The sequence below is a fragment of the Leptidea sinapis genome, chromosome 18 (assembly GCF_905404315.1).
Source record: "Leptidea sinapis chromosome 18, ilLepSina1.1, whole genome shotgun sequence".
Lineage (NCBI taxonomy): Eukaryota > Metazoa > Arthropoda > Insecta > Lepidoptera > Pieridae > Leptidea > Leptidea sinapis.
Genome location: NC_066282.1, coordinates 2,766,722 through 2,793,036, shown reverse-complemented (window position 1 = coordinate 2,793,036; position 26,315 = coordinate 2,766,722). Strand labels below are relative to the sequence as shown.

General features: G+C 34.3%; 2 protein-coding genes and 1 long non-coding RNA gene across 3 annotated transcripts in view; all 3 read left to right on the top strand.

Annotated features, from left to right (window-relative positions):
- LOC126969477 (trehalase-like) overlaps nt 1-5,314 on the top strand; it is a 44,712-nt gene extending 39,398 nt beyond the window's left edge. The window contains exon 2 of the mRNA XM_050814928.1: nt 1,108-5,314. Within this exon, the coding sequence (XP_050670885.1) occupies nt 1,108-2,931 (1,824 nt within the window). The 3' untranslated portion in view covers nt 2,932-5,314. The remainder of the gene's footprint in view (nt 1-1,107) is intronic.
- LOC126969519 (uncharacterized) overlaps nt 1-26,315 on the top strand; it is a 182,563-nt gene that overhangs the window by 67,673 nt on the left and 88,575 nt on the right. The window lies entirely within an intron of this gene.
- On the top strand, nt 12,430-15,398 carry LOC126969480 (trehalase-like). The gene has a single exon (XM_050814931.1). The coding sequence runs from the start codon at nt 12,878-12,880 to the stop codon at nt 14,600-14,602; it is 1,725 nt and encodes a 574-aa protein (XP_050670888.1). The 5' UTR covers nt 12,430-12,877; the 3' UTR covers nt 14,603-15,398.

Below are 26,315 nucleotides of genomic sequence, written 5' to 3'. Positions count from 1 at the left end.
ATGCATGTTTACCTTCAACAAAAATGCGAACACGCATTGAAAAAAAAAATTATATCCAAATTGAGTTATGTTACTAATAATTACACTATTATAAGTTACAAACAAATTAAAATTATTCAATATGAAAACCTTAGAATTGCGAAGAAATGCGTAACAAATTCTTTTCTTATATAAATTATTAAATAATCAATTAGACTGTCCATTACTTCTAAGTTCTATCTAAGATTGGATTATGTGTACCACCTTATCCTTGTCGTATTAGTACATATCTGCCAGTACATGTACGATTCTACAGAAACAATTATGGCTCATATTCACCTATCCAACTTATTTCAAAATTATATAACAGTAAATTCCATAATAATAGTAGTATAGATATAAATTTTAATACATTTGGCAATTTTAAAAAATACGCTTTTGAACCCTTATAATTTGGATGTATAAAATTATAGTTTTTAGTAATAGTAAACATACATATTGTAGTAGTATTACTTAACTTACAATAATAAATGAATGCAACGCTGTGCATACCTATAAGTTAGATATATAAGTATTAAATATAAGAATTGTTACATTATAAGTAGTCATAATATTAATTGTGTGTCTAGTTTCTAATAAATAAATAAATAAAAGAGCCGGCAAAGCTCCTGAGATTCCTGCCATCTGGGCGCCATCATTTATAACTTGTCCTCCGATTCCATAAAAAAACATTCTGCACTAGCATAACCAATGTTATGTTGCAATATTATGAAAAGCCGTCAACGATACATTATTTAAAATGATACCATAACTTTTTCGAGCTAAAATTCAAATTATAGATGATTATTTCCTATAATGTCTTAATATATTCTGATTCACAATAATTTGACTTCTGCTATATTTAGTAACTTTTTTGTAACTTGAAACAAGTTTGTTTCAAACTTTAAACAAAAACAAATATCTTAAGTCATTTATAAATCAGATACAAATGGCGGACGACAAAAAATTATTGCATTGCTCAAAATGGATGATTTGATTTCCTGAATCCTATAATGAGTCCTTAACTATTAGCAGAAATGCGATAATTAATTTATATTTTTGTTAATTGAATGGTTTTTAATATTTCAGATGATGCTGGTTCTGTGCTCGCTAATAGTCGCAGCATCGGCAACTGACCTTCCACCGTCGTGTATCAAACCAGTCTACTGTGACAGTAAACTCCTGCATCATGTCCAGACAAACAAAATTTTTAATGATTCGAAGATATTTGTCGACTTGCAAATGTTTACCGAAGAAAACACAACGCTATCAGACTTCCAGAAACTTCTAGATGACTCAAATAATGATCCTTCGAAAGAACAAATTCAAGACTTTGTTAAAAACTATTTCACTCAGACAAGTGAATTGGATAAATGGACTCCCACAGATTACAGTGCTAATCCACCAGTTCTTGATCGTATAAAGGATGAAAATCTTAAAGAGTTTGCTAGAAAAATAAATGACATTTGGCCGGTATTGGGTAGAAAGGTGAAAAGAGATGTATTCGAAAATCCTGACCGCTATAGCTTCATCCCTGTTAGCCATGGCTTCATTATACCAGGCGGACGTTTTACGGAACTTTATTACTGGGACACCTATTGGATTATTGAGGGGCTGCTTGTCTGTGGAATGCAGGATACTGTTAAGGGTGTGATTCAAAACTTAATAGAGTTATTGGTAAAATTAGGGCACATACCGAATGGCAGTCGCTGGTATTACCAAGAGCGGAGCCAACCGCCTCTTTTATCAGCTATGATGGCACTTTATATCCGCGAAACCAACGATATTGAATTTCTTGAGGAGAATATTGATGCTTTAGAATCCGAATTAGAATACTGGTTAGATACTCAAATGATAACATTTGATAAAGGTGATAGAACTTACTCGTTACTTAGATACTATGCACCTAGCCAGGGCCCTAGGCCGGAGTCCTACGTCGAAGATTACAACGGTGCACAAAGATTCAATACAGAAGAAAGACAAAGCCAGTTTTACATTGATGTTAAGAGTGCCGCTGAAAGTGGATGGGATTTCTCTACGCGTTGGTTCATTAGCGAAGATGGAAGTAACAAAGGAAATCTATCAGATATACACTCAACCGATATTGTTCCTGTAGATTTGAATGCAATATTTGCCGCCGCTTTACAAAATATGGCAAACTTTCAAGCATTAGTGCAAAATAGCCATAAAGTAAGAGCCTCACTCCACTGGGCTTATCTCGCTAAACAGTGGCGGGATACTATTAGGGACGTATTCTGGAATGAAGATGAAGGCATTTGGCTCGATTGGAATCTAGCGCAAGGAGCACATCGCAAATATTTCTATCCAAGTAACGCTGCCCCATTATGGACCGGGGCTGTTGATAAAACATTCATTAAAGTTAAAGGTCCCAAAATATTACAATATCTTAAACAATCACATGGGCTTGATTTCCCTGGTGGTGTCCCTACTTCCTTAGAAAGAAGTGGTGAACAATGGGATTACCCTAACGCATGGCCCCCACTAGTCAGTTTGATCGTCAACGCTTTGGAAGCTTTAGAGTTGAACGAAGCCAAGGATTTGGCTTTCCAAGTTGCACAAAACTGGGTTAGGTCTTGTCATAAAGGCTTTTCAGAAACCAAGCAATTGTTTGAAAAGTACGATGTTGAGTCTCCAGGCAAAATAGGCGGTGGTGGTGAATATGTTGTGCAGACTGGCTTCGGATGGTCCAACGGCGTTGTGTTGGAGTTCCTTGAGAAATATGGATCCAAGATATCAGCTTCTGACGATGGAGGCTTAAAATCGAATGAGCTGCTGGTCGCAGCTTCATCTCCTAATAGCAATAATTTGGCGGTTTTAGCTGACAACAGTGAAGCTGCTTCAAATGAATCAAAATCAGAGCCAGAGAGTAGAGAAACAGCAAAGGATAAATAATAATATACCTACCTAATATTTGAAAAAAAATCTGATGTCATCGAATGACAGAAACTAAAATGTAATACAGCTTAAGCGGTTATCATAAATTACGTGAGGTAATTTTAGCAAACATTCTCCAACCTTTGGTGAGAATTTGTGACATTTTCCTCGAACCACTCTCCCCTTCAAATCAAATTTAGTTTGTCTTAGCTTGATTTCCTTGAATTTATATGAAATTGTGATATTTTAAGACTAATAATTAAGACACCCACTCTATTTTTATTTTATTTAACCCCATTTTGACCAGTTTCTTGCGGAAAAAATATTTAATGGTATTTGGCGAGATCCCCGTCCCTTTCTCCCAGAGGGAAAGACTCCATGTGAGATTGCGTGCAATCCGGCTAGACCTCTTAGTTCCTCTAAACACCTCACGTAATTTATGCTCGTCCCCTTACCAGAAACAGTAGAATAAAATAATTCGCTACCAAGTATGACTTTCGATATATAAATTATGTATTAAAATGTTTTCGCGTGAAGCGAATAACATTCCATTACCATATATTAACATAACATTTTAGAATATGAAAGAGATCATATCTTACAATAAAAGCTAATATGCTTGGTATTACTTTTAAATAATATTATCGTTTATTATAATTTATGTAAATTTTATTGTGTGCCATTTATATTTTTAAATTGTTGGAACTAATTTCTTTATTTTGTTATATTCAATGTTACCACTATTTAAATAAGCAGTCCTAACTTAACATTATATAAGATTAAAGTACAATTTTATATAATTTCATATATATTGTATTAAAAGGCATTTACTTATTACTGTTATTAAATGTTACTTACCTACTGAGTAAGTTTTACGTGTACGGTGTTATGTTATAGGTAGGTTTTAATGTATAATTTTATCTATTAATATATGAATTTATATTTTGTATGACTTTTTAAATTCATTATTGATGTCAATTAATCTCTTAAATAAGTAGTATATATTATAATACAATCACAACATTTTTGACACTGAGTACCTACTTACAATGAAACTTAAATAGAGTTTAAAACTGTCGACATCTTTAGTTATAATTTTCATAATAATTTAATAAATACTATATTTTCATAATAATTAACATCATACTTTCACTGTTAAAAATTATGAGATTTCTAGCTGAGCCGTTCTGTACCTCATAAGCGACCGGGCGTATCCCAAATTTAGAACGCGAGTAGAACTCTTAACCGTAATCATAAAAAAAATACATAATTCACGTAAAAAAAATAATTTTTCATAATATCATTTCGGAACACCTGTAAGTATTCTAGTAGCCGCGCGCTTGCGTACCTAGACACTGACACCTACTTCGTGCCATCATGTGCAACCACGGGCAATCATATTTAGAACTATAATATCATTGACCACGGGATGATTTAAATTTTGTTTCCTAAATATATAATTTGTTTGACAATTTCAAAATGACAATTATTTATTTTAGTTTTTAGATTTATTTTATGGTTACGATTAAGTAGCTATTCGTCCACGTATCTGAAGACGTAGTGTTGGAATGCCCCCACAAAATGGACCGACGCGACGATCCAGGCAAAATCGACATAATTGGTTGCATGATCGTCATGGCGATCTTTGAGGGAGGCGTTTGTCTAGCTGTGGACGTCTTCCGGCTGAAATCTAAATGTAAACTTGAAAATTTCAGTTTTCTAAAATCACCCGGACAAAATCTATAAGAGTTCAAAAATACAACGAAACCCTTCTAAAATAGGTTCAACGCTTGTCTTGGTGGACTGTCATGAGATGCCAAAGTTGTCGTCAAGTATCAAACTTAATAAATTTTGACATATAGTTTAACATATTATATTTGACATTTCACATAATTTCTTTAATTGTTTGTTTGGCATTGAAGACCCAATATTAGTTATGTTGAAATATAAAAAGAACAAAATAGAAGGTTTTCATATAAGCTTATATAGATATATATGCGCGTTACTTAAATGCGTTTTGTATATATTTTTTGTAAAATAATTTCTTTTATATATATATATTTAAATATAGATCATTAAGATATTATAATCTTGTGTTCAATAATAAGGCATCTCACTGGAGTCTAAACACTGTAGTATTATAAAAAAATTAAAGTTACATTTTTACTTTTATTCGTGTTAACTAAAATACAAATATAATATAAATTTCATTTTCGAAATTAATTTTTTTGTAATTCAATTGTGAAAAAGTAATTGTGTTTAATTCAAAACTGTTTAAACAAATACAACAGATGTTTTGTTCAATTATGATATTTAATATTCGCCAATAGTTAATTGTATGTTTTATAAATTCTAATCCATTGTGTTACCATTTGTATTGAAATAAAGGCTGTGTTAATCATGTTTTTTTTTTCATCACTTCGACATATTTTATTTCGTAGTTAGTTTACTTACCATATTTTATTCATAATATTATTTAAATTTAAGAAATCTATGACTATAAGTAAGTATAGGGGCCCATGTGATCGAGTTGTGCTCGTTTGAAAACACGGAAAAGCATTCGAGCGATGACACTAAGCTATTTCAGCTTTTCGCCGCCAAAAACCACTGAGAGTTTCATCCAAATCGTTAAGAGTCGATTCTGAGATACAAGATATTTACATAAGCACAATAATTGCACGCACTTTCTAACTCCATAAGTAATCTTAAACAATTCCTTTAAATTCACCATTTAATTGACCCGCAAGACAACCTTATTGGTGGAAAGACGAAACTAAGTGGGATTCTATTGGCGACAACTAGCATGAGGGACAGAAAAAATCAACATAAAGATTTATTTTAATATACATTTAGTTTTATTTAAATAAAACAATTCTTATAACTATATTTAAAATACAATGATAACATTAAATTAAAACTATCATTACGGGGAAGTGCGCCAAGAATACTGGCAGCATTTCTGCGAAGGACAGATAGGGTGATCCGATGTCAGAAATAGCTGCCAGCTGCAACTTGTAGTTTGTATTAAATTATATTCTTTGCCAGCGCTTGGGTTTCCAGTAGCCCTATTGAGGCACGTACATTCTCTACGTCTCTGGGCCCCACGGGCTAAGTGTCTACATAAAAATATATTTGTGATGTATTTAATAAGTCGGTTATTTATTATAAGTAAAGAATATGCGAAAAGTAAACCACATTCAAATCTACACCTGGAACAGGGAAGATTGTATGTCGTTGTGCTTTCTTTGGTTACTTCTGGCTTAAAATTAAATGTGAAAATATTAAGAATTAAATATATTTGAGGTTTAAAAACGATGTCTACTGTTCGGTAAAGATCTCTGTTTCTCTTGACATTAAATCTAACGCCGATATATGATTTTGGTTGTCCTAAACTGTACTGAAAGTATTCACGCTACACAACATTTTGAACTTTTTATCACTCCCAAGCACACAGTTGGTTCTTCGTCAGGCTGTTGCGTCATAGTTGTGGCCTCCATGGCCCCCGCTATTTGTCGCTGGAAAAGACCTACCTATTGGGGGTGTGCGCAAGTGGATACACTATTACCGAACCGAGCCCGACATAAGATGAGCCTTACGTACAGTGTAAATAAAAAAAAGTGTGTTTGTACTTATGTATGCACGCAAAAAGTTTTACTTCTTTGGCCTAACGAAGCAAACATTTTTTATTCCTCGTGCTATTCTATGTTTTTAGAAAGAACAATTTTTTAAAAATCTTGGCAAAGATGGCTTCGACAATTAATTATTAAATTATGAATACGGCTGTATGGGCTTGAAACCTTTGCCTGTCCTAATAATAGACACAGTAGACATACCCAACTAACATTTTGGCGATATGAATAAGTGCTACATGAGCTGTTTTAGAGAATTTGGTAAGCCTAGGTTGGTATAAAGGTGCTAACAATAGGTGTTATAGGGTGCTGTAACTCTCTTATAAACCTGGTTTGGGCCCATGATCTTAGAACTTGAAGTAATATACAAGTTCTTAAGTGGTGATATTTGGGTAAAAGAAAAGATTTAGACTGCTAGACTGCGGTGCTATTATAGGAATAGTTACCACTTTAATGTTATGTGAGCTATTGACGGGTTACAACTGCAAGCTACAGTAGTATAATAGCTGTTATGAGCCACTCTGGTAACTATTTCAGTAATATATGTGTTTCCTAGATCCAATAAATATCTTAAGAGTATATAGGTGATATTATAAGTAGCAGCGCATATCACCCAAAGCGCCAACTATTTCGTAATGCATGCCGATATTTATAGTTTATATCGCCTATTATCGCCGATAGCTTTAAATTATTAGCTGTAACAATTAAATTACGCGGTACAGCAGTGATAAATGTATTATGTTTGGTGATCAAACATAAAACAGGTTTAACTGTTATTAAATCTTACTGCGGTGATAATTTTTCTGTAAAACTATATATCATTTTTCATTTCAATTTTAATGCGCCCATGAAATAAACTACATTTGCTGATATTCAATTCAAAATATACAATTCAAAACTGTTTAAACAAATACAACAGATGTTTTGTTCAAAGATGATGTTCTATTCGCCAATAGTTAATTGTATGTTTTATAAATTCTAACCTATTGTGTTATCATTTGTATTGAAATAAAGGCTGTGTTAAACAAGGTTTTATTCATCACTTCGTCATTTATATGTAGTTACTTTACTTTCCATATTTTATTCATAATATTATAACTTTAAGTTAGTATAAGAGCCTATTTGATCGAGTTGTGCTCGGTGTGAAAACTCGGAAAAGCACTCGAGAGATGACACTAAGATATTTCAGCTTTTCGCCGCCAAAAACCACTGAGAGTTTCATCCAAATCGTTAAGAGTCGATTCTGAGATACAAGATATATACATAAGCACAATAATTGCACCCACTTTCTAACTCCATAAGTAATCTTAAACAATTCCTTTAATTTTACCATTTAATTGATCCGCAAGACAATCTTATTGGTGGAAAGACGAAACTAAGTGGGATTCTATTGGCGACAAAATCAACATAAATTTTATTTCATAAATATAAATTTGTTTAATTTAATAATTCATTAAATAAATTATTTATTTACATATGACTTAATAATTAATAACATTGTTAATATAAAAAATAAAACAATAAAACTTAAGTAATCTTATAAAATTAATTAACTACAAATAGTAAATATCAGTAAGAACGCTGTCGGCAGGTAAGGTGCCGCATGAAGCAGGCAACGTTACCTCTTTGTATGGCCAAACTTATCCTTTGACAGAGGTACGTACCAGATCTTGAGTCACCTGTTATATCGGTTAGACGCCTGGATAACTCTGCTATGAGTTTTTGTGCCGACGAACCCCAAGGACCCATCGTCTCCACCCCAAAGGGAACAAATATGTATCCAGCATTTCATAAACATACATTTATTTGAATATACATATAGTTTTATTTTTAAAATAAAAACAATTCTTATAAGTATATTAAAAATACAGTGATGGCGTTAAATTAAAACTATCACTACGGGGAAGTGCACCTAGAATACTGGCAGAATTTCCACGTTGGATAGCTAGGCTGTTCCGTTGACCGAAATAGCTGCCAGCGCTTGGGTTTCCAGTAGCCCTATTGAGGCACATAGATACACTCTGGGCCACACGGGGTAAGTGTCTCTACATCAAATTATATTTGAAAATGCCTTTAATAAGTCAGTTATATATTATAAGTAAAGAATATTCGCAAAGAATTTTTTTGTGTAATATGTAAGAGCACGAAAAGCATCCTACATTCAGATCTACACCTCCAACAGGGAAGATTGTTTGTCGTTGTGCTTTCTTTGGTTACTTGTGGCTTAAAATAAAATGGGAAAACATTAAGAATTAAATATATTTGAAGTTTAAAAACGATGTCTACTGAATGAAGTTCTTTACCGAAGTAAAGATCTCTGTTTCTCTTGACATTAAATCTAACGCCGATATATGATTTTGGTTGTCCTAAACTGTACTGAAAGTATTCACGCTACACAACATTTTGAAATTTTTCTCACTCCCACGCACACAGTAGGTTCTTCGTCAGGCTGTTGCGTCATAGTTGTGGCCTCCATGGCCCCCTCCCTATGTCGCTAGAAAAGCCCTTAGTAGGTTAGGGGTAGTGCGCAAGTGGACACACCATAACCGAACCGTGCCCGACATAATATGAGCCTTACGTAAACTGTAAAAAAAAAGTGTGTGTGTACTTATGTATGTACACAAGAAGTTATACTTCTTTGGCCTTACGAAGCAAAAATCATTTAAATGATTTATTCCTCGTGCTATTCTACGTTTTTAGAACGAACAATTTTATAAAAATCTTGGTGAAGATGGCTTTGGCAATTAATATTAAATTATGAATACGGCTGTATGCTTGAAACCTTTGCCTGTCCTAATAATGGACGAAGAAACCAAAAACACAACGAATGACGCAAACGTCAGAAAATTTTAGGAACCAACATCAACCTGTTACTTTTGTGTTACAGTGATGCGCGCGCAGCTTAAAATTTCACTCTCATCATTTTTTCATAACGCGCCTAAAGAAATATAACTTCAAAAATATTTCAATTTTAAGAAATTATATTGTGATGACAAAAAATGTCTCAATCGGATATACAGCAAGATTGAAAAGGAAAGATAATCTATTGTTACTGTAACCGATTTTGATTGACAAGTCGTAAACAGTCAGCCACGCTTGGAATTAGCTCCTTAGTATTTTAAATATTAAACCATTGGCTAACGCACACATTTACAAACATAATTGTCACGCACTATCGGGCTGACAGGTCGTTTAAACGCTAGTATATTCTAAGCCTATGGCTCTAAGGCTGAGATCTATAGAACGTAATTAGACTTTGCTCAGACTTTACTTACGTAAAACTTAACTGAATGTAATCTTTGATTTCTTTTCTATAAGAAAAGAATGCAAAAAAAAGAATGCTGGGAGAGTGCCTTGCGCCGATTTTTCTCTCTCAGAGCGCTATTTATTTCCGAAGCGGTAGTAGTGTCTAGTATATTAGAAATGACATCAAAAAGTATTGTAAAGGAATCAATTTTGAGAAAACGCCTTTATCGTCATTTGTCAACTGAAATTATACGAACCGTAAACAGCCAATGCAAAAGACAAGATCGCGTTTTATCACACTCGGCTAAGTTTTACGTAAGTAAAGTCTGAGTAAACTCTAAGTACGCTGTAAAGTCTGAGACTAAGTAATAACAGACATAGCACCTTTGCATTTAGTATTAGCAATAGTTGTTTTCTGATATGATATCCCATATTTTGTATCAGGCTATATAATATTTAATTTATAAGTTTCTTCATCCAAATAAACATACATGCCTTATATCAGATGGTAACTGATCATATCATACACTTTAGCAACTCTAGAGGAATGACAAAAGCGTTTCCCGCCATAAGGATAGGGTTCATATCGTCGTAACTTCTGAGCTCAACTAACCGCTAGGGTTAAAATATTATGTCAGCTCAGGACGTCAGCGGACATCGCACTTACAAATCGGTCAATCAACCTCCGTTTCTCGATAGGTGTAAATGCATCTTTATGCAGTCTGGAAGCAATTAGACGGTAATAATGAATGAAATATGACTTGGCATAAATGAACTACACCTCACAAGACCTTGAAGGGCAGATTCAACTTTTCAACTTCTGTCTTTAAGATATGAATCTCCACAGTTCACGATTTGAAATGAATTCAATCTACTGTGCAACATTATCACCCATTTCAAATTCAAATATTTTATTTAATATCTTAACTAATATATAATATTACTAGCGGACCCGACAGACGTTGTCCTGTACACACGTCTTAAATTTGAAATATCGGTACCGCCGTTAGGAGGAGTTCACTAACATACACATGACCAGGAGAATTATATTATATGGACGGAATTGAGAATAAAACCAATCTCAAATTCACTGGAATACACAAAAAATCTTCAAAATCGGTCCAGCCGATTAGGAATTAATTAATTAATTTGTCGATTAGGAGAAATTCAGTTTGCAACAGACGCACAAAAGAAATGTATATACAGGTGTCCCAAAGTTATGGGACATGAAGGGAAAGTACCTTAAATATCGAAGATAGGCTATTTTACTGAAAGAAGACTTTATGTTATTTTTAAGTTAGTAATTCTGCATTCAAAGATTTTCTAAAAATGGCAAGTAGGCAAGAGGCAAGTAGCCTCGTCTGGGAATCGAACCGAATTAAATGTAAAAAAAAAACACCCCTACTCTTATGATGCCTATCGAAAGAATGGCCAAAAACTAATAACTCTTCTTAAGTAACATAAGTATTTTAAAAGAAAGTAGTCGATTAAGTGGGTATTTTTTTATAAATTAATTAATTAAATGGTCAAAATGTGATCATTTCACCTTTTGATTTACTTTTCATTTTATGGTGAAAACTCGATATGATATGGCACAATTCTGTTTGTAGCTCGCCCACGTTCTCGTATCGTTTTTTGTATAGCATATCTTACACGTATCCCCAACATACCTTCGTCCATTCGTCGGTCCATTCGTACCAATCCAAGTAGGAAAACATTCATTTTACGTTGTTCCTTTCTTTTAGAATACTATGTTACTTAAGAAGAGTTATTAGTTTTTGGCCATTCTTTCGATTGTCATTATAAAAGTAGGGATGTTTTGTTTTTACATTTCAGTCGGTTCAATTCCCAGACGAGGCAAGTAATTTTTAGAAAATATTTGAATGCAGAAGTACTAATTTTTAAAAATAACATAAAGTCTTCTTTCAGTAAAATAGCCTATCTTCGATATTTAAGGTACTTTCCCTTCATGTCCCATAACTTTGGGAAACCCTGTATATTAAGATAAGAGGAAATACTCGTGTTTTGTGTATATGTTTGTAATGTTTCCACACAAAAACTACTAGACTGATTGCAAAAATTCTTTCACCATTAGAAAGCTGCATCTTCACAGAGTGAATTAGTCTATATTAAATGTTCAAAAAAAATACACACCCATGGTGTAAAAATTGTCATAAAAAATCTGTCATCGCGTGCGCTACGTAAACTGTTGGTGATAGTACAAAAAAATGTTCTACAGTATTATAGAAGAATATCTACTAAAAAGTTCACGATACCATATTTCCAACTACTGTAGTTATGCAACTATAACTGCTTTTTTACATTTTAAATTATTTCAAAAATAAATCTATAGTCCGACTTAGTTGATTTTCCACTACCACGAGATCAGTATCTACGCGAGTGAAACCGCGCGGCATTGCTAGTAGAGAACAAAAACATTATACAGTAAAATATATAATTTTATCAGAATAAATAATCATAATACAAATAGGAAATGATGTTAATTGTACATCGAAGCGAAGCCCTTGTGAACTATTATTGTTCCGCTGATAAGGATAAGTATAACGTCCATAGACAAGTCAAATGGAGTCTATTTTAGAGCTTCTGTCATATTTTGAGTTTGACAGTTTGCAGAGGAATATGCGGAAAGAAACACGCGTTTTTATCTCGATTATATTATGATTATTTTTTACTTTTTAAACCAGTTTATAATCAGCATGTTTAATGTAGACAATTATTGTCGTAGTGAGACGGTAAATTAACAGTAAATATAGCTACATTCAATGAAAGAACTGCAGGAAAAGGGTTAGTGTATGTGTATAGTGTTTAGGTCGCAGCGAAAGTCGCCTCGATGTGTGACTTGGAAACAGACATGTTGGCATACATCGTAGTTCCGTGGTCATGTCTCGTTCGTCTACGGAATGTTATAAAGCTTAATGTATGTGAGCGAACAGTGGCAGAGGTTACATAGTAAATAGTAACAGTAAGTATTAAGTACAAACAGTTCGCGCCAATTGCTCTTGCGGGGCGCACGTATGTTGTCCTTATCGAGAGCCGCGCTCGTATCGGCTACGAGTTCATAAGTAAACATGTTAATACAAAACATTAAGCGTTATGTGCCACTTTACCCAGTGTTGGGAATCCTCGGGGCTTACGCACATGCATTGACAGTGATTCCTGCTTGCAATTCGTCGATTTTCTGTTCCGGTGAACTTCTACAGAGGGTACAACTCGCGAGGATATTTCCCGATTCCAAAACGTTTGTTGATCTCAAACTTATGTACACATCCAAAGAAACGCTTGATGATTACGCGAAATTAATGCACGAGACTCATCAGAATCCAACACGAGAACAGTTATCAAATTTCCTGGATCAACATTTCTCGAATGGCAATGAACTTGAAGATTGGCAGCCACCGGATTTTGACCCGAATCCGCCAGTTTTAGAAGAAATCTCAGATTTGAAGCTTCGTGAGTTTGCAAGGAATGTAATTGGTATCTGGGCTAAATTAGGTCGAAAAGTGAGTCCCGATGTGGATATAAATTCCCAACAGTATAGTTTCCTATATGTCCCAAACGGATTCATTGTTCCTGGGGGACGTTTTAAAGAGATCTATTATTGGGATTCATTTTGGATAGTTCGTGGCCTTCTCATCAGCAACATGACTGAAACAGCTCGAGGAGTGATTGAAAATCTGTTATATCTAGTTGAAAAAATAGGTTACGTACCTAATGGTAGCCGAATTTATTATTTGGGAAGAAGTCAACCGCCATTATTGGCTGCAATGATGGCAAGTTATTTTGCTGTGACCGGAGACCTCTCGTGGTTGAAGAAGCACCTTCCAACTGTCGAAAAAGAATTACAGTATTGGCTGGAGAAGAAAAAAGTAACAATAGAGGTAAGAGGACAGAAATATTTACTTCTTAGATATATTGCTGACCGTCTAGATAACGGCCCACGGCCAGAATCATATTATGAAGACTTTAACAGTGCTAGGAATTTGCCAAACGATAATATGCGAGAAGATTTTTATGCCGAGATGAAAAGCGCAGCGGAAAGTGGCTGGGACTTCTCCACGCGTTGGTTTGTGACTGCAGATAACAGTGTAGTTGGTAACCTTACCGATGTCCACGCATCCCGGATAGTTCCTGTTGATCTTAATGCAATATTCGCTGGTGCTCTCGACTTAGTTGGTGACTTTCGCAACAGGCTAAAAGACAGAAGAGAAGCTCAGAAATGGTGGAGCTTAGCAAAATATTGGCGTAGTGCAATAGATAATGTGTTGTGGGACCCGTCAGATGGCGTTTGGTATGATTATGATATTGAATCCAAGTCTCTTAGAAGACACTTTTACGCTAGTTGTGCAACACCTCTCTGGTCTGGTGCTGTTGAATATAATGATGCTCCACGTTATGCTTCGAGGCTGGTCAGATATCTGCTGTCGTCTGGAGGACTAGATTTCCCTGGGGGCGTACCCGCGTCAATATTACATTCAGGGGAGCAATGGGATTATCCTAACGCCTGGCCCCCACTGCAGAGTATTTTAATTGGAGGCTTGGAAGCCAGTGGGAACGATGAAGCGAGGAAATTGGCCAAGGAACAAGCTCGTATGTGGATCCAGTCAAACTATATTGGTTACGAGAGGTGGAAGAAGATGTTTGAGAAGTACAGTGCTGTGCAACCCGGTCACCAAGGTGGTGGTGGAGAGTATAGTGTTCAGGACGGCTTTGGGTGGACTAACGGGGTGGTTTTAGAGTTATTGCAGAGATATGGCAAGGATATTAAATTAGATGAGGTGTCGGTTGGGAGATAGTATCATATTAGATCGATATGAGGGCTTATTTATACTATTACTCTTTGTATTGTTTGCCTCATGTAAGTTGATTAGATACGGATATCAATCAAGTTTGTGGGGTTATTTCGAGTCTAAGTGTATAGGAATGTAAATAATATACATGGAATTCCTAATTAATTAAATAAAGCAATCGGCATAATATATTTATGAAGATATTATTAAATAAGAAAATTTTATTACATATTTTAGTCGTTTACAATCAAAATAATTATTTTGTAAATGACTTAACATTTATTTTTAAATTTGGTCACGATTTAACCAATTTTATATAATTATTGTACAAATTTTAAAGATAAACGGTTGTCTTGAAATTGATAAAAATTATGTCGACACATCTTATGCAGATAGGTCATGCTGATAATAAAGTGTTAATAATCTGTATCAAGATTAATTTCTGTGCTGTAATAAATATATATATATATATATATATATTTTCTTATGGAATAGGAGGACAAACGGGCTTACGGGTCACCTGTTGGTAAGTGATCACCGCCGGCCACAATCTCTTGCAACACCAGAGGAATCACAGGAGCGTTGCCGGCCTTTAAAGAAGGTGTACGCGCTTTTTTTGAAGGTGCCCATGTCGTATCGTCCCGGAAACACCACACAAGGAAGTTCATTCCACAGCTTTGTATAATATATATAACGCATGAAATCTTTAAACACTATATGTTCCCAGTAACTAATATATATTTTATAATTGAATACATGTTACGCATATAATTGTTGTGATAATATATTTTATTATTGATAATCTAGTTTCTTCTGGTTCAAACCACATCTATTACGCTGGAGCACATTATTGAGCACACTCTGGGTTCTATAAGATTTTTATTCGGTTACTTTTTTACCACTACTACTATCAATCTCGTGCCAGATTTTGGCGAGACAACACGTCGTGAGGATGCCTCGTGTAGAGGCGAAACGCGTGTCGAATTGTTTAGACAAATTATGGCGGACATTTAACAAATATTGGCGGAATTAACACTAAAGAAAACTTAAATCATTTGTATACTACTACTATGTTATTAATACAAACAATCTGATGCCAATGAATGACATAAAATATTCAACTTAATTGAAGCTTTTGTTTAAACAACACATGAATCTTTGTGGCAATTTTTAATGATCTTGTAAGTACTGAAATAACCAGCACTTATAATAAAAACAAATACAAAATAAATTATTTAATACAAAAACCTAGTTAATTGAATTTTTAAATTTTAAAACAAACAAATTATTTATTTAGGAAACAAAATTTTAAACACTCTTGCGTGGTCGCAAAGTAGGCACGAAGTAGGTGCCTATGATGGTGCGCGGCCACAAAATTTTTTTCAGAGCATTTAATGTATTTAATTTTTATTTATGTTAAGTAGTTTAAATAGTTTTTCCCGTGATTTCATTTAATGTCGCCATTGTAGGGCTACGCTTTACCAGTGGGAGGCTCCTTTGCACAGGAAGCCGGCTAGCTTATGGGTATCAGAACGGTGCCTATTTCAGCCGTGAAGCAGCAATGTGTAAGTATAACTGTGTTACGGTCTGAAGGACGCCGTAGCTAGTTTAATTACTGGACAAATGAGACTTGACATCTTATATCACAAGGTAACGAGCGCAGTTGTAATTCCGCTCAGAATTTTTTGGGGTTTGTCAATAATCTTGAGCGGCCCTGCATTTTAATGGACAGGGCGTGTCAATTATCATCAGCTGAACGTTCTGCTCGTCTCTTCCCTTATTATCATAATAAAAAAAACGCTGAATGTTTAATTTTGAAATAAAATAAAAGACGTAAATAAGTAAATTCTTAAATTGACAACTTCAGACGTATTGAATGATAGTTGACATTCAACAAGTGGGTTAAAGCAATAAAATGGAAAAATTTCAAACTTTTATCGAACCGATTTTTGTCACTTCGATTTCTATAGAAAGTCTCTTCAGACAGTTCAAATTGCAAGCGATATCTTAGTTGATCATTTAATATGGGTCCACGTGAACACTTTTTGAGTGAATTTTGATATAAAATGGTTTATTTTTTTAACACCTATTTAGAGAGCTTCCTAACATTGTTCACTTACAGCCGTTCCCAATATTCAGTCTATCTCTTACTTGAATATAAAAATTGTAACTATCGTTGACTTTTCTGTCCCAATAAACTTATCGACGGTAACTCAACTTATCCGTACACGCTGTCTGTCAATGGGAGGACGTATAGCTTACCAGCGATAGAAGTTTGTATGAAAATTGCAATTCACGCGTCCCAATATAAGGCGATAAGAATGTCTTATTGGGTGTATTGGGACAGCTTCAAATTATTTACAACTAATTACAGACAGTACTAGGTAGCAATTTATCTCTATCTGTAGATAGTATATCGGGAACGACCGTTAGGCAAGACAAAATACAAACCGAATGCCTTTGTTTATAATAGATCTTGCTTGTTTGACGCGTTACCAATTAAAAGTATCCATATATATTTGTGGCTATAAATATCAATACTTTTAATTAGTCTTAAGTAAACATGCACTGGTTTAGACATGTTTTTTTATACTTTTATATGTAATTATTAAACCTAGCTGTAAGTTTTCCTAAAATTTTGGAAATAAATAAATATAAAATCAGCTATTCTCGTGTGTTTTTCACATCTCATGTGAACTTATCTAGTTGAAGCATCTTATAATATGCATTATAATTGCTGATGCTATAAATAATAGCTGCAGATATAATAACCACTTCATTACATCCACGATTACTTACGCCCGTATTCACATACATAACTCATATAATTTTATGATTAGATAAAGCTCTGTTCAAACTGAGGCAAATAGCGCGCGGGAAGCGGGACACGTTTTAGAGCAATTCGCTCGCTCGCTTAGCCTCTCAAACTGACGCGACATCCCGCGTGTCATTTTTGGTTCTTCAGTGGAGAAACATCATGCATTGTGAGACTAAACAATCCCGCCAGGCATCCCGCTCTTATTTCGCTTCAAATTGAGCGACTGCTCGCGTCAAGTTGAACACGTCCATAAAGTTAGCTGACACAATCGGCGTGAGCGACTTCCGTCCCACATCCCGCGCGTTATTCGCCTCAGTTTGAACAGAGCTTGAAGTATGCAGTTTTGCGCACGTAACCGGGAGCCATTTTGATTTCACAGTGAAGTCAACTATCATTATTTTTTAATAGTCATCATTATTTCGCAATTAACGAGCACATGGATGTTACAAGTGAACCAAGTGTGCCAGTCACACAGATCTTAAGATGTTTGTGTCTCTTACCTGATTTGTTATTTGACACGTTGGATGTTGCCTTGTCTAAATCTCATAAAGTTAATGTTTGTGCTTAGATTAAGGATTGGAATCCGCTTCACTCCAACTAAATACCGCAGGCGTAGTCGCAAAGTGCAGCAACTAATACTACGCTCAAGTGGGCGTACTCGAGCCAGGCTCAAACAATATGTGACAGTTGGTTGCGCGGAATATATGTATTTATATTCTATATATCTATTTCCTATTATCGTACTCCTCCTTCAGTATCCTCTTTACCGCTTCTACATTCCATTTCCTAATGGCAGCGTACAAGGCCACAGAGATGGCGCTAGTCGTTTGCAAAAGCCTTCAAATACGCTAATTATGCGAGGTGAATCGAAGGACGATCATTATTGCCTTCGAAGTGCCGCTGAGTGACACCGCTGCGCCGCCACATGTAGTATATTGAGATTCGCGCAATCACCGCATTAACTTTAGAATAATTAAATACCTGTGTGTGTCAAGTATTAGCCATAGTGTTACCTACTTAGAGAACAGCTTGGAGAGAGAATGAGCTCAACAAACAAGGTAGGTACGTTGCCTTCCTTCCGCCATATTATAATATAATCCTGATTTAAGTATATACTTCTTTCCTACTTTCTTATTTTGAACCAGCGCATACAGTCCAATAAATACCGCAACACCAACCGGTGACGTGCCACATGTTCTGTTAAACTTTGCTAATAATTGAAGCTAAAATGCCGGATTATTAGTAAAACTTGTGAAAATAAAACTACAAGAAATAAGAAAGACACTGTCTGAAGATCACAAGTAAAATAACAAGGAAGCGTTTATAAGTTTCAAAATTAGAAAGATGGCACGCACACAAGCATCTTTGCAAACAGCCGATATACACTATAATATAATGTTGCTGTGATAAGAAAGCTGTTGTTCTTATTTAGTACGGTATCTAGTTGGAGCGCAGCGGAGACCAAAGCCAAATCTAAGCGTCAAAGTTAAAGATTGAAAGAAGCACATTTCTGATCGATTATCGCTCGATTTCATCATGATAGGTCTTAAATATTAGAAGTACTTTCGAATTATACTACTGCTTGTTTCCAGTAAACGATCTTTCAAATTCAGGACTAATTGTTGTTTTTATATTGACGACCTGTATAGCCGAGTGGTTAGCGATTCTACCTACTAAGCTAGAGGTCCCGGGTTCGAATCCCGGTAGGTGCAAGCATTTATATGATGAATATGGATGTTTGTTTCCGAGTCATGGATGTTTGAATGTATTTATGTATGTTTATATGAATTTATGTATGTTTAAGTAAGTATATTGTATTAAATATATCATTGTCTTGTAATCCATAACACAGGCTATATATGCTTAACTTGGAACAACATAATTTGTGTAAAAAAAGTGTGTCAATATTATATTATTATATGAGATTTATAAATTAACGTTAAAATGAGACAAACGGTTCCTGTCCTCACTGTAAATTAATTATGTGTTTACTGGACAGTAATCAGACGTTCTATTTCCCCTGCGGAGAACGTCTTAGGCTTCTGCCTATGATGACCTATATGCTTATCGATAATATTCCGCGTGAACGCGTACAATTATACTTTGTGGCCCCACAGAACTGGCTAATGAGTGATTCGATAATTACATAATGAAGGTTCTCTTATTGTGATTTACGTCGGCAAAATACTTTCACAGAATTCCCACGGCTTCAATGACGTTAAAAATTTGCTAAATTTATCAAGTACACGCTTTTTATTAGCTTCACCTGCATGTATATTTGTTTGTAACCGACTCATTTGGACGCGATTTTGACTCACTTTAAACGGTCAGATTTCGTTCAAACTTCGTAAATTTATCGAGGACGGATGACAATACATTAATTTGATAAAATACTGGGTATATTACTTATAATTAATTATACATTTTTCAATTTGCAAAATAAGATTTTTGTTAATTTATATAATTATAAATCTGTCGGTGATAAGGCAGGAAATGATGTTAATTTTATTCAACCATTTTCAACCGTTAATTTTATTTAACTGATTTATCAAATATTAGGAAATTTTCGAATACCAAAGAGAATATTCTGCTTTTTAGCGAGATTTTCGTTTTTTTTTTTTAATATTATATCATATTATTTTAATAGAATAGTTGAAACGCGTATATTTGTAGCTTTATTTTTACATTACTATACCTACTTTACAAAGCTATGCCACTATGGTATAAGAGGATCTGCACTCGATCTTCTGATCTCATATTTAAATAATAGGATTCAGAGGGTCGAGGTGAATGGCAGGAGATCTCCTGGGACTCCTCTCGGTATGGGGGTACCACAAGGGTCTATTTTTGGAACCTTCCTCTTCCTAATTTATATAAATGATCTACCTAACCTTGTAGATAAAAAACACAAGGTGGTATTGTTTACGGATGACACTTCACTTATATTCAAAGTGAAACGAAGCCAAGTTTTGTATGACGAAGTAAACAATGCTCTATCTGACATCGTGTACTGGTTTAGCGCCAATAACTTATTGTTAAATAATCATAAAACCAAATATATTAAATTCACCGCGCTAAATGTCAAAAATATAGATGCGAATATTTTATTAAATGGAGAGGTGCTAAAACCAGTGGAATCTGCTATATTTCTTGGCATTACTCTTAATTCCAAATTGCAGTGCATATTGAAGGATTGGCGAATAGGCTTAGTTCTGCAGCATATGCGGTTAAGAAAATTAGACGGTTAACTGACATAGATACGGCGAGATTAGTATACTTTAGTTATTTTCATAGTATTATGTCCTATGGTATATTGTTATGGGGCAGTGCGGCCGATATTAATACTATCTTTGTGCTGCAGAAGAGGGCTATTCGCGCGATTTATAAACTAGGTCCTAAAGAATCATTAAGAGAAAAATTTAAAGAAATAAACATTTTGACTGTTGCTTCTCATTACATTTTTGATAATGTTTTGTATGTTCATAAGCACATTAAGGAATTTTCTAGAAACTGTGACATTCATAATGTTAATACGAGGAACAAACATAAACTTGTTATGCCTACTACTCGGTTGGGTCGAGTTAGTAAGTCTTTTGTTGGGCGATTTATATGCTTCTACAATATGATCCCAGAAAATATACAAAACAAATGTGTTACGAAATTTAAAAGAATTGTTAAAAAACGTTTGTGTGGGAAAGGTTATTATAGCATAAACGATTTTCTTAATGACACCACGGACTGGGAATGAAGCGAACACCCTCAGGCTCTTTAATTATAAATGTTTATTGTACGATATTACATTGTAATCCATATTTTATATTAACAAAAAGCCCGCTGAGTTTCTTGCGCTCATTCTTCTCAGGTCTGAGGCAGTCTCTTTTGAATGAAATTAAGGCGGTAGATTTTGACGTTCAATAAGTGATTTTAAATCCTAGTTTGAATAAAAATATTTTAATTTGAATTTGAACATGAGGTTCTTGCGAAAAATTACATTTGTATTATTGTTAGGGTGAGGCCCTTTGCCAAATGATACCAAAATAAAAATATTTTTATTGAAGTGAACCTTCTAATGCGACTTCCAACAAGGTTGCGTTAAACGTTTAACGCTACCTGTGCTGTAGACTGCATAGCCAACCACAGCAAAATATTTAATTTATTTATTTATTTTGTGGTTCACCAACAGATTTACATGCAATTTTTTTATATTTATGTATTTAAAAATTTAAAATTTTTGCATAAAAACCTGCATTGTGCATGAACCTCTAAACTGCATATGAAGTCCTGGTACATGTTGCTAGGATGACACATGATTTCGACCGCTATGAAAGACATTACTATCACCGCCACCATATTTATCTTCTCCTGGTGTTTATGTAGTAAATAAATAATAGATCGTGCGCATGACGTACGAATTAATTTATATTATCACTATCGTAATGTAGATCCAATTATAGGCAAGCACAACTCAATCTTATGCATTAATATTCCTAATACAAAGGTGTACTCGTACCTATAAGAAAAAATAAAATTAAATAAACGAATGTTAATATGCGTTTTGTATTGTTGTAAGATTGTTGTTGAAGTGAAAACTTCTTTAGCTTTGTTTTAGTTGTGATTTGAAAGTCGGTGAAACGAAAAAGCGAGACAAACAAATTTATAATAAAATTTAATGTGGGAAAAAATGGGAAAGGAAGCATTATACAGTGTTTTGGTACCAGGCGATCATAGTTGAACGAGAGATTTACTACATAAACACCAGGAGAAGATAAATATGGTAGCGATGATAGTAATGTCTTTCATAGCGGTTGAAATCATGTGTCATCCTAACAACACGTACCAGGACATCATATGCAGTTTAGAGATTCATGCACAATACAGGTTTCACTTCTGACATGTGTACTTTGTAGGCACGTAGGCATTGTTTTACTAGCACCATCTCGACTCCTGTCAACATTCCAGTCCCATGTCTTTCAGTCTCTGAAAACGCGATCATGAAAGGGCCACGAAATTTCGTCGTAAAATAAATAATAATAAAAAAGTCACTTTTACGCAAGGCCTAATGTTAAAATACAGCTTCAATTAATTACACAAGCCTTAATCCATTAAAAATTATTATATTTAAATGAATGTGTAACACTCGCGTTAATCAAAGAAAATACTTTGTTAACATTGTCTGAGCAAACATTATTATCTTTGGTCTGTGATATAAAAAAAAAAACTTACAAGAATGGTGACGTGTAATTTTTGTTACACACTTCACACATATTGTCGAACCCCAAATTATGCTTAGAATTACGTATAGCCTGTACTATGGGTCCCAGACAACGGTATATTTAACACAATAAACGTACATAAGTAAATACATATTATATGTATAAACATAAATGATACTCGGAAACAGACATTAATATTAACTCACATATTATGTTTATATCTACTGGGATTTGAACTACCAGGGTCAATAACCACTGGGCTATATGTATCGTCAAATAATTTTATTTTCTAGTATATACAAAGGTACTCTGTGGTTTGTATCAAATCTCGCTATTTCTCTGTGCAGACGGCAGTGTGAGGTAATCGCGCTTGTTCCATTACGATAATGGTACTTTTGGTCATTAAACTAAATACAATTTTGTAATTATTATGAATGGTACTCAAGATATATATTGTATTACTAGCGGATGCCCGCGACTTCATCCGCGTAGATAAAGGGTTTTTAAAAATAATAAGCAAGTTTTGAATTGAAGATTATATCATGTCCTATTCCAGTTCCGGTTCCCGTTTTCGCTCCCGTTCCCAACATATTATATGAATCTTATTTCGAGGAAGATTGCTATGGCAAATTAAACCTACTATTGGTATAGTTGTAGCTCATCGACGTTAATTTCAATTTATCACAAATCCCGCGGACACCATGGATTTTTTCCGGGATAAAATTTAGATAGCCTATGTCGTTTCTCAAGTCCTTCGCTGTACCAAATTTTATCAAAATCCGTTCAGTAGCTCCGGTATAAAAGAGTTGTCAAACAAACTTACATTCACATTTATAATATTAGTTTATTTATTTATTTTGATGCCGATATTTCGATCCAATTGCATGAATCATGGTCATGGCGGAAATACAATTTATTTACTTATGCATTAAGAATTTAACTATTGAAGATTTGCTTAAGTAAGTTAAGAAAAGTCAAAGCAGTGGTAAGAAAATGGTTGTTTCATTATTCTTCTTTAGTATTTAAATACGTGCTTGAGTTTATGAAATAGTTTGCGAAAAATATCTTCGTTGCAAAGTTCATAATGACAACGCGTCCTCACATGGCGCTACGGTAGCGAATGAGTTTTAGGCTTCAAATATGGAACTGATGATGCATAGGTACAGTCGAACCTCGTGACCTGAACAGTTAACTAAATATTAATAAGTTCAGTTATTTATTGAATACGTCACAAAATCCACAGAACTTAAATTAGGTTATAATAATACTATTGTAGAACTTACTTCTAATCATGGATTTACAATATTTATAATAAGACGCATTCTTAAGTTCTCAAATTTTAATTTCATGAACATTAATGGTGTCTGGCAAGGGGTTGCCACTATGTTAAGTGTCTGGCAATGAATCATGTGATTTTTAATAATATACTGAAGGTAATACCGAATAATCGCACTTTATTATTTGATGTATTTAGATCGGTATTTTACACACCTTTAGTACCGTTTACCTGCCAAAGCCACTGTAACCCAAACTCCATAATAGTCCATCGTTCTTACCTTTGTTGAAGCATGGGCTGACAAACTTTTAGCTTTTATAAATAACGTAGGTCTGTGATCCACGGGCTCTTAGACTATTATAGCGGTATAATAACAGAAAACCCACTTCTTCATCATCATATGATTTTCGTATGTTTTGTGTTATTGTTGCCCTTTATGACACTGCCTGCTGTCTGACAAATGTTCGTACATCAGTTTTAGTCTCAAAACTCAATTTCAAAATTCCCATTGGTTAAGCTTCGAGTGTATTACGTACCATAAAATCCCGTTGGCCGAACCTTTCAGTTTTCGTTATTGAATCAGCCCTGACTCGAAGTAAAGATTCGAGACAATTGAATTTTGAGAGGATCTACCAATTGACGTAACAGGGTGAACAATGAACGTGTTCCATGCTTAGTGTAGTCTTACATTTCAGTTTTAGAAATATTATCCTCATTTTTAAAGTAGGTACTTAAAAGAACCTCATATAAAATAGGTACTTAAAAAACCTCATGCATTATTTCTCAGAACACAAATATCTTCTAGTAGTCAATTATAGCCTTCTATAAATTTCAGGTCAATTGGTAAAGGTATCTGAATAAGCAATAATAACAATTAAACACAATCATAGCTTAGACGTTTCAGAGCCAGTAGCACCGTTTACGATTAAAGTGCTAGTTAGTGGTTACGTTTGAACTTTGATTACGATCACCGCTTTGAAGTGACCTACAAACTCACTGCATGTTATATGTATGTGGACGACATCTTTAACAGGACAATACAGTTATTATTTGTAATAATAATAAAGAATATTATAGGAAAAATCAATTATACTTAATTACGATGAATTTTACTTCAATTTTATCTGTTGTCTCGACGCGCATAATCATAAACTATGCACCATTTTCCATTAATATTAATTTCTACCTTTTACGCTTTGTGGTCAACTATTTAATTTCCATGCATATATGGCCTGTTAAAACTGTCCTTTCAGACGCTACGTTCTCGGCAAATTGTACTTTTGTCATAATGTTTTATAAACGGTAACCGGTATGACTTTTCGATCTTGTCATCGCGAACTTTGATTTTTTTTGGTGATAAAGAAGCTGAATTTTATATAATTACTAAAACTATTTCACATAGTGTTATAATGATCACATAATACATTTATTCATCTACAGTGTCTGTGCACTAAGTGTTCTCATAACTTTTGAGGTGTGTGAATGTGGTTACAAAACAAACAGAGTCATCACCCGGAAATGATCTAACCTTAAAATATCTATACATATTACATGTATTTATTCAAACTGTTTAGCGTAGGGCATAATGTAACCTCATACGAGAAGTGAAATTTTTACGGTATTTTTACATTAGCTAATATTATATAGAAAAGCGTATTATTTTTTAATATTATAAGATACTTAGACTGGCCATAAATACTGCTACAAATAAAAATAAACAAAATATGACATTTGAATTTTTAATCTGTCATTTTTATATGATTGTTCATTGAGTCTTCTCATTTTGACGGCAATACATTATACAATATTTTGCGATATTAAAATGGAGTGTGATTGAATATATATGCAGTTATTAAAACTCTCCATACGCTTGGGAAAGAATTTGAAGAAATCCTGTTTGAAAGCACAATCTTTTATCTCGGGAGATGAAGATAGCACCTAGAACCTGTAGCGTATATAAAAAGATGACTTAGAGACGTACTGGTAATTTTTTAACTGATAATTTAAAAATAATAGATGGTAAAATCGAAACAACTAGTGAAGCGGTACTCAAAGGGAGGTCAATAAATATTTTGTTTACGGGTGAGAATTTTTAAACAATTAAGCAACATTTTAACAAACAAATGACCGTATTTATGCTCAAATCGACAGACGACAACAACGTCCGACTATCCGACTTCAGTGAAGGCTTGGTGGGGTATTAGCTATGAAAAAGTGATATAGTTTTGTGAAAAGGTATCAAAACATCGGCACAAGTATTTCAAGATACCATTCTTGAGAAGGTAGTGAAGCCCTTTAATAACACCATATTCAATAACCAAGAATGGTCTTTCCAGCAAGACTCGACGCCGGGACATAAAGCTCGGTCTACCCAGTCTTGGTTGAAAACGAACGTTTCGGACTTCATCAGAG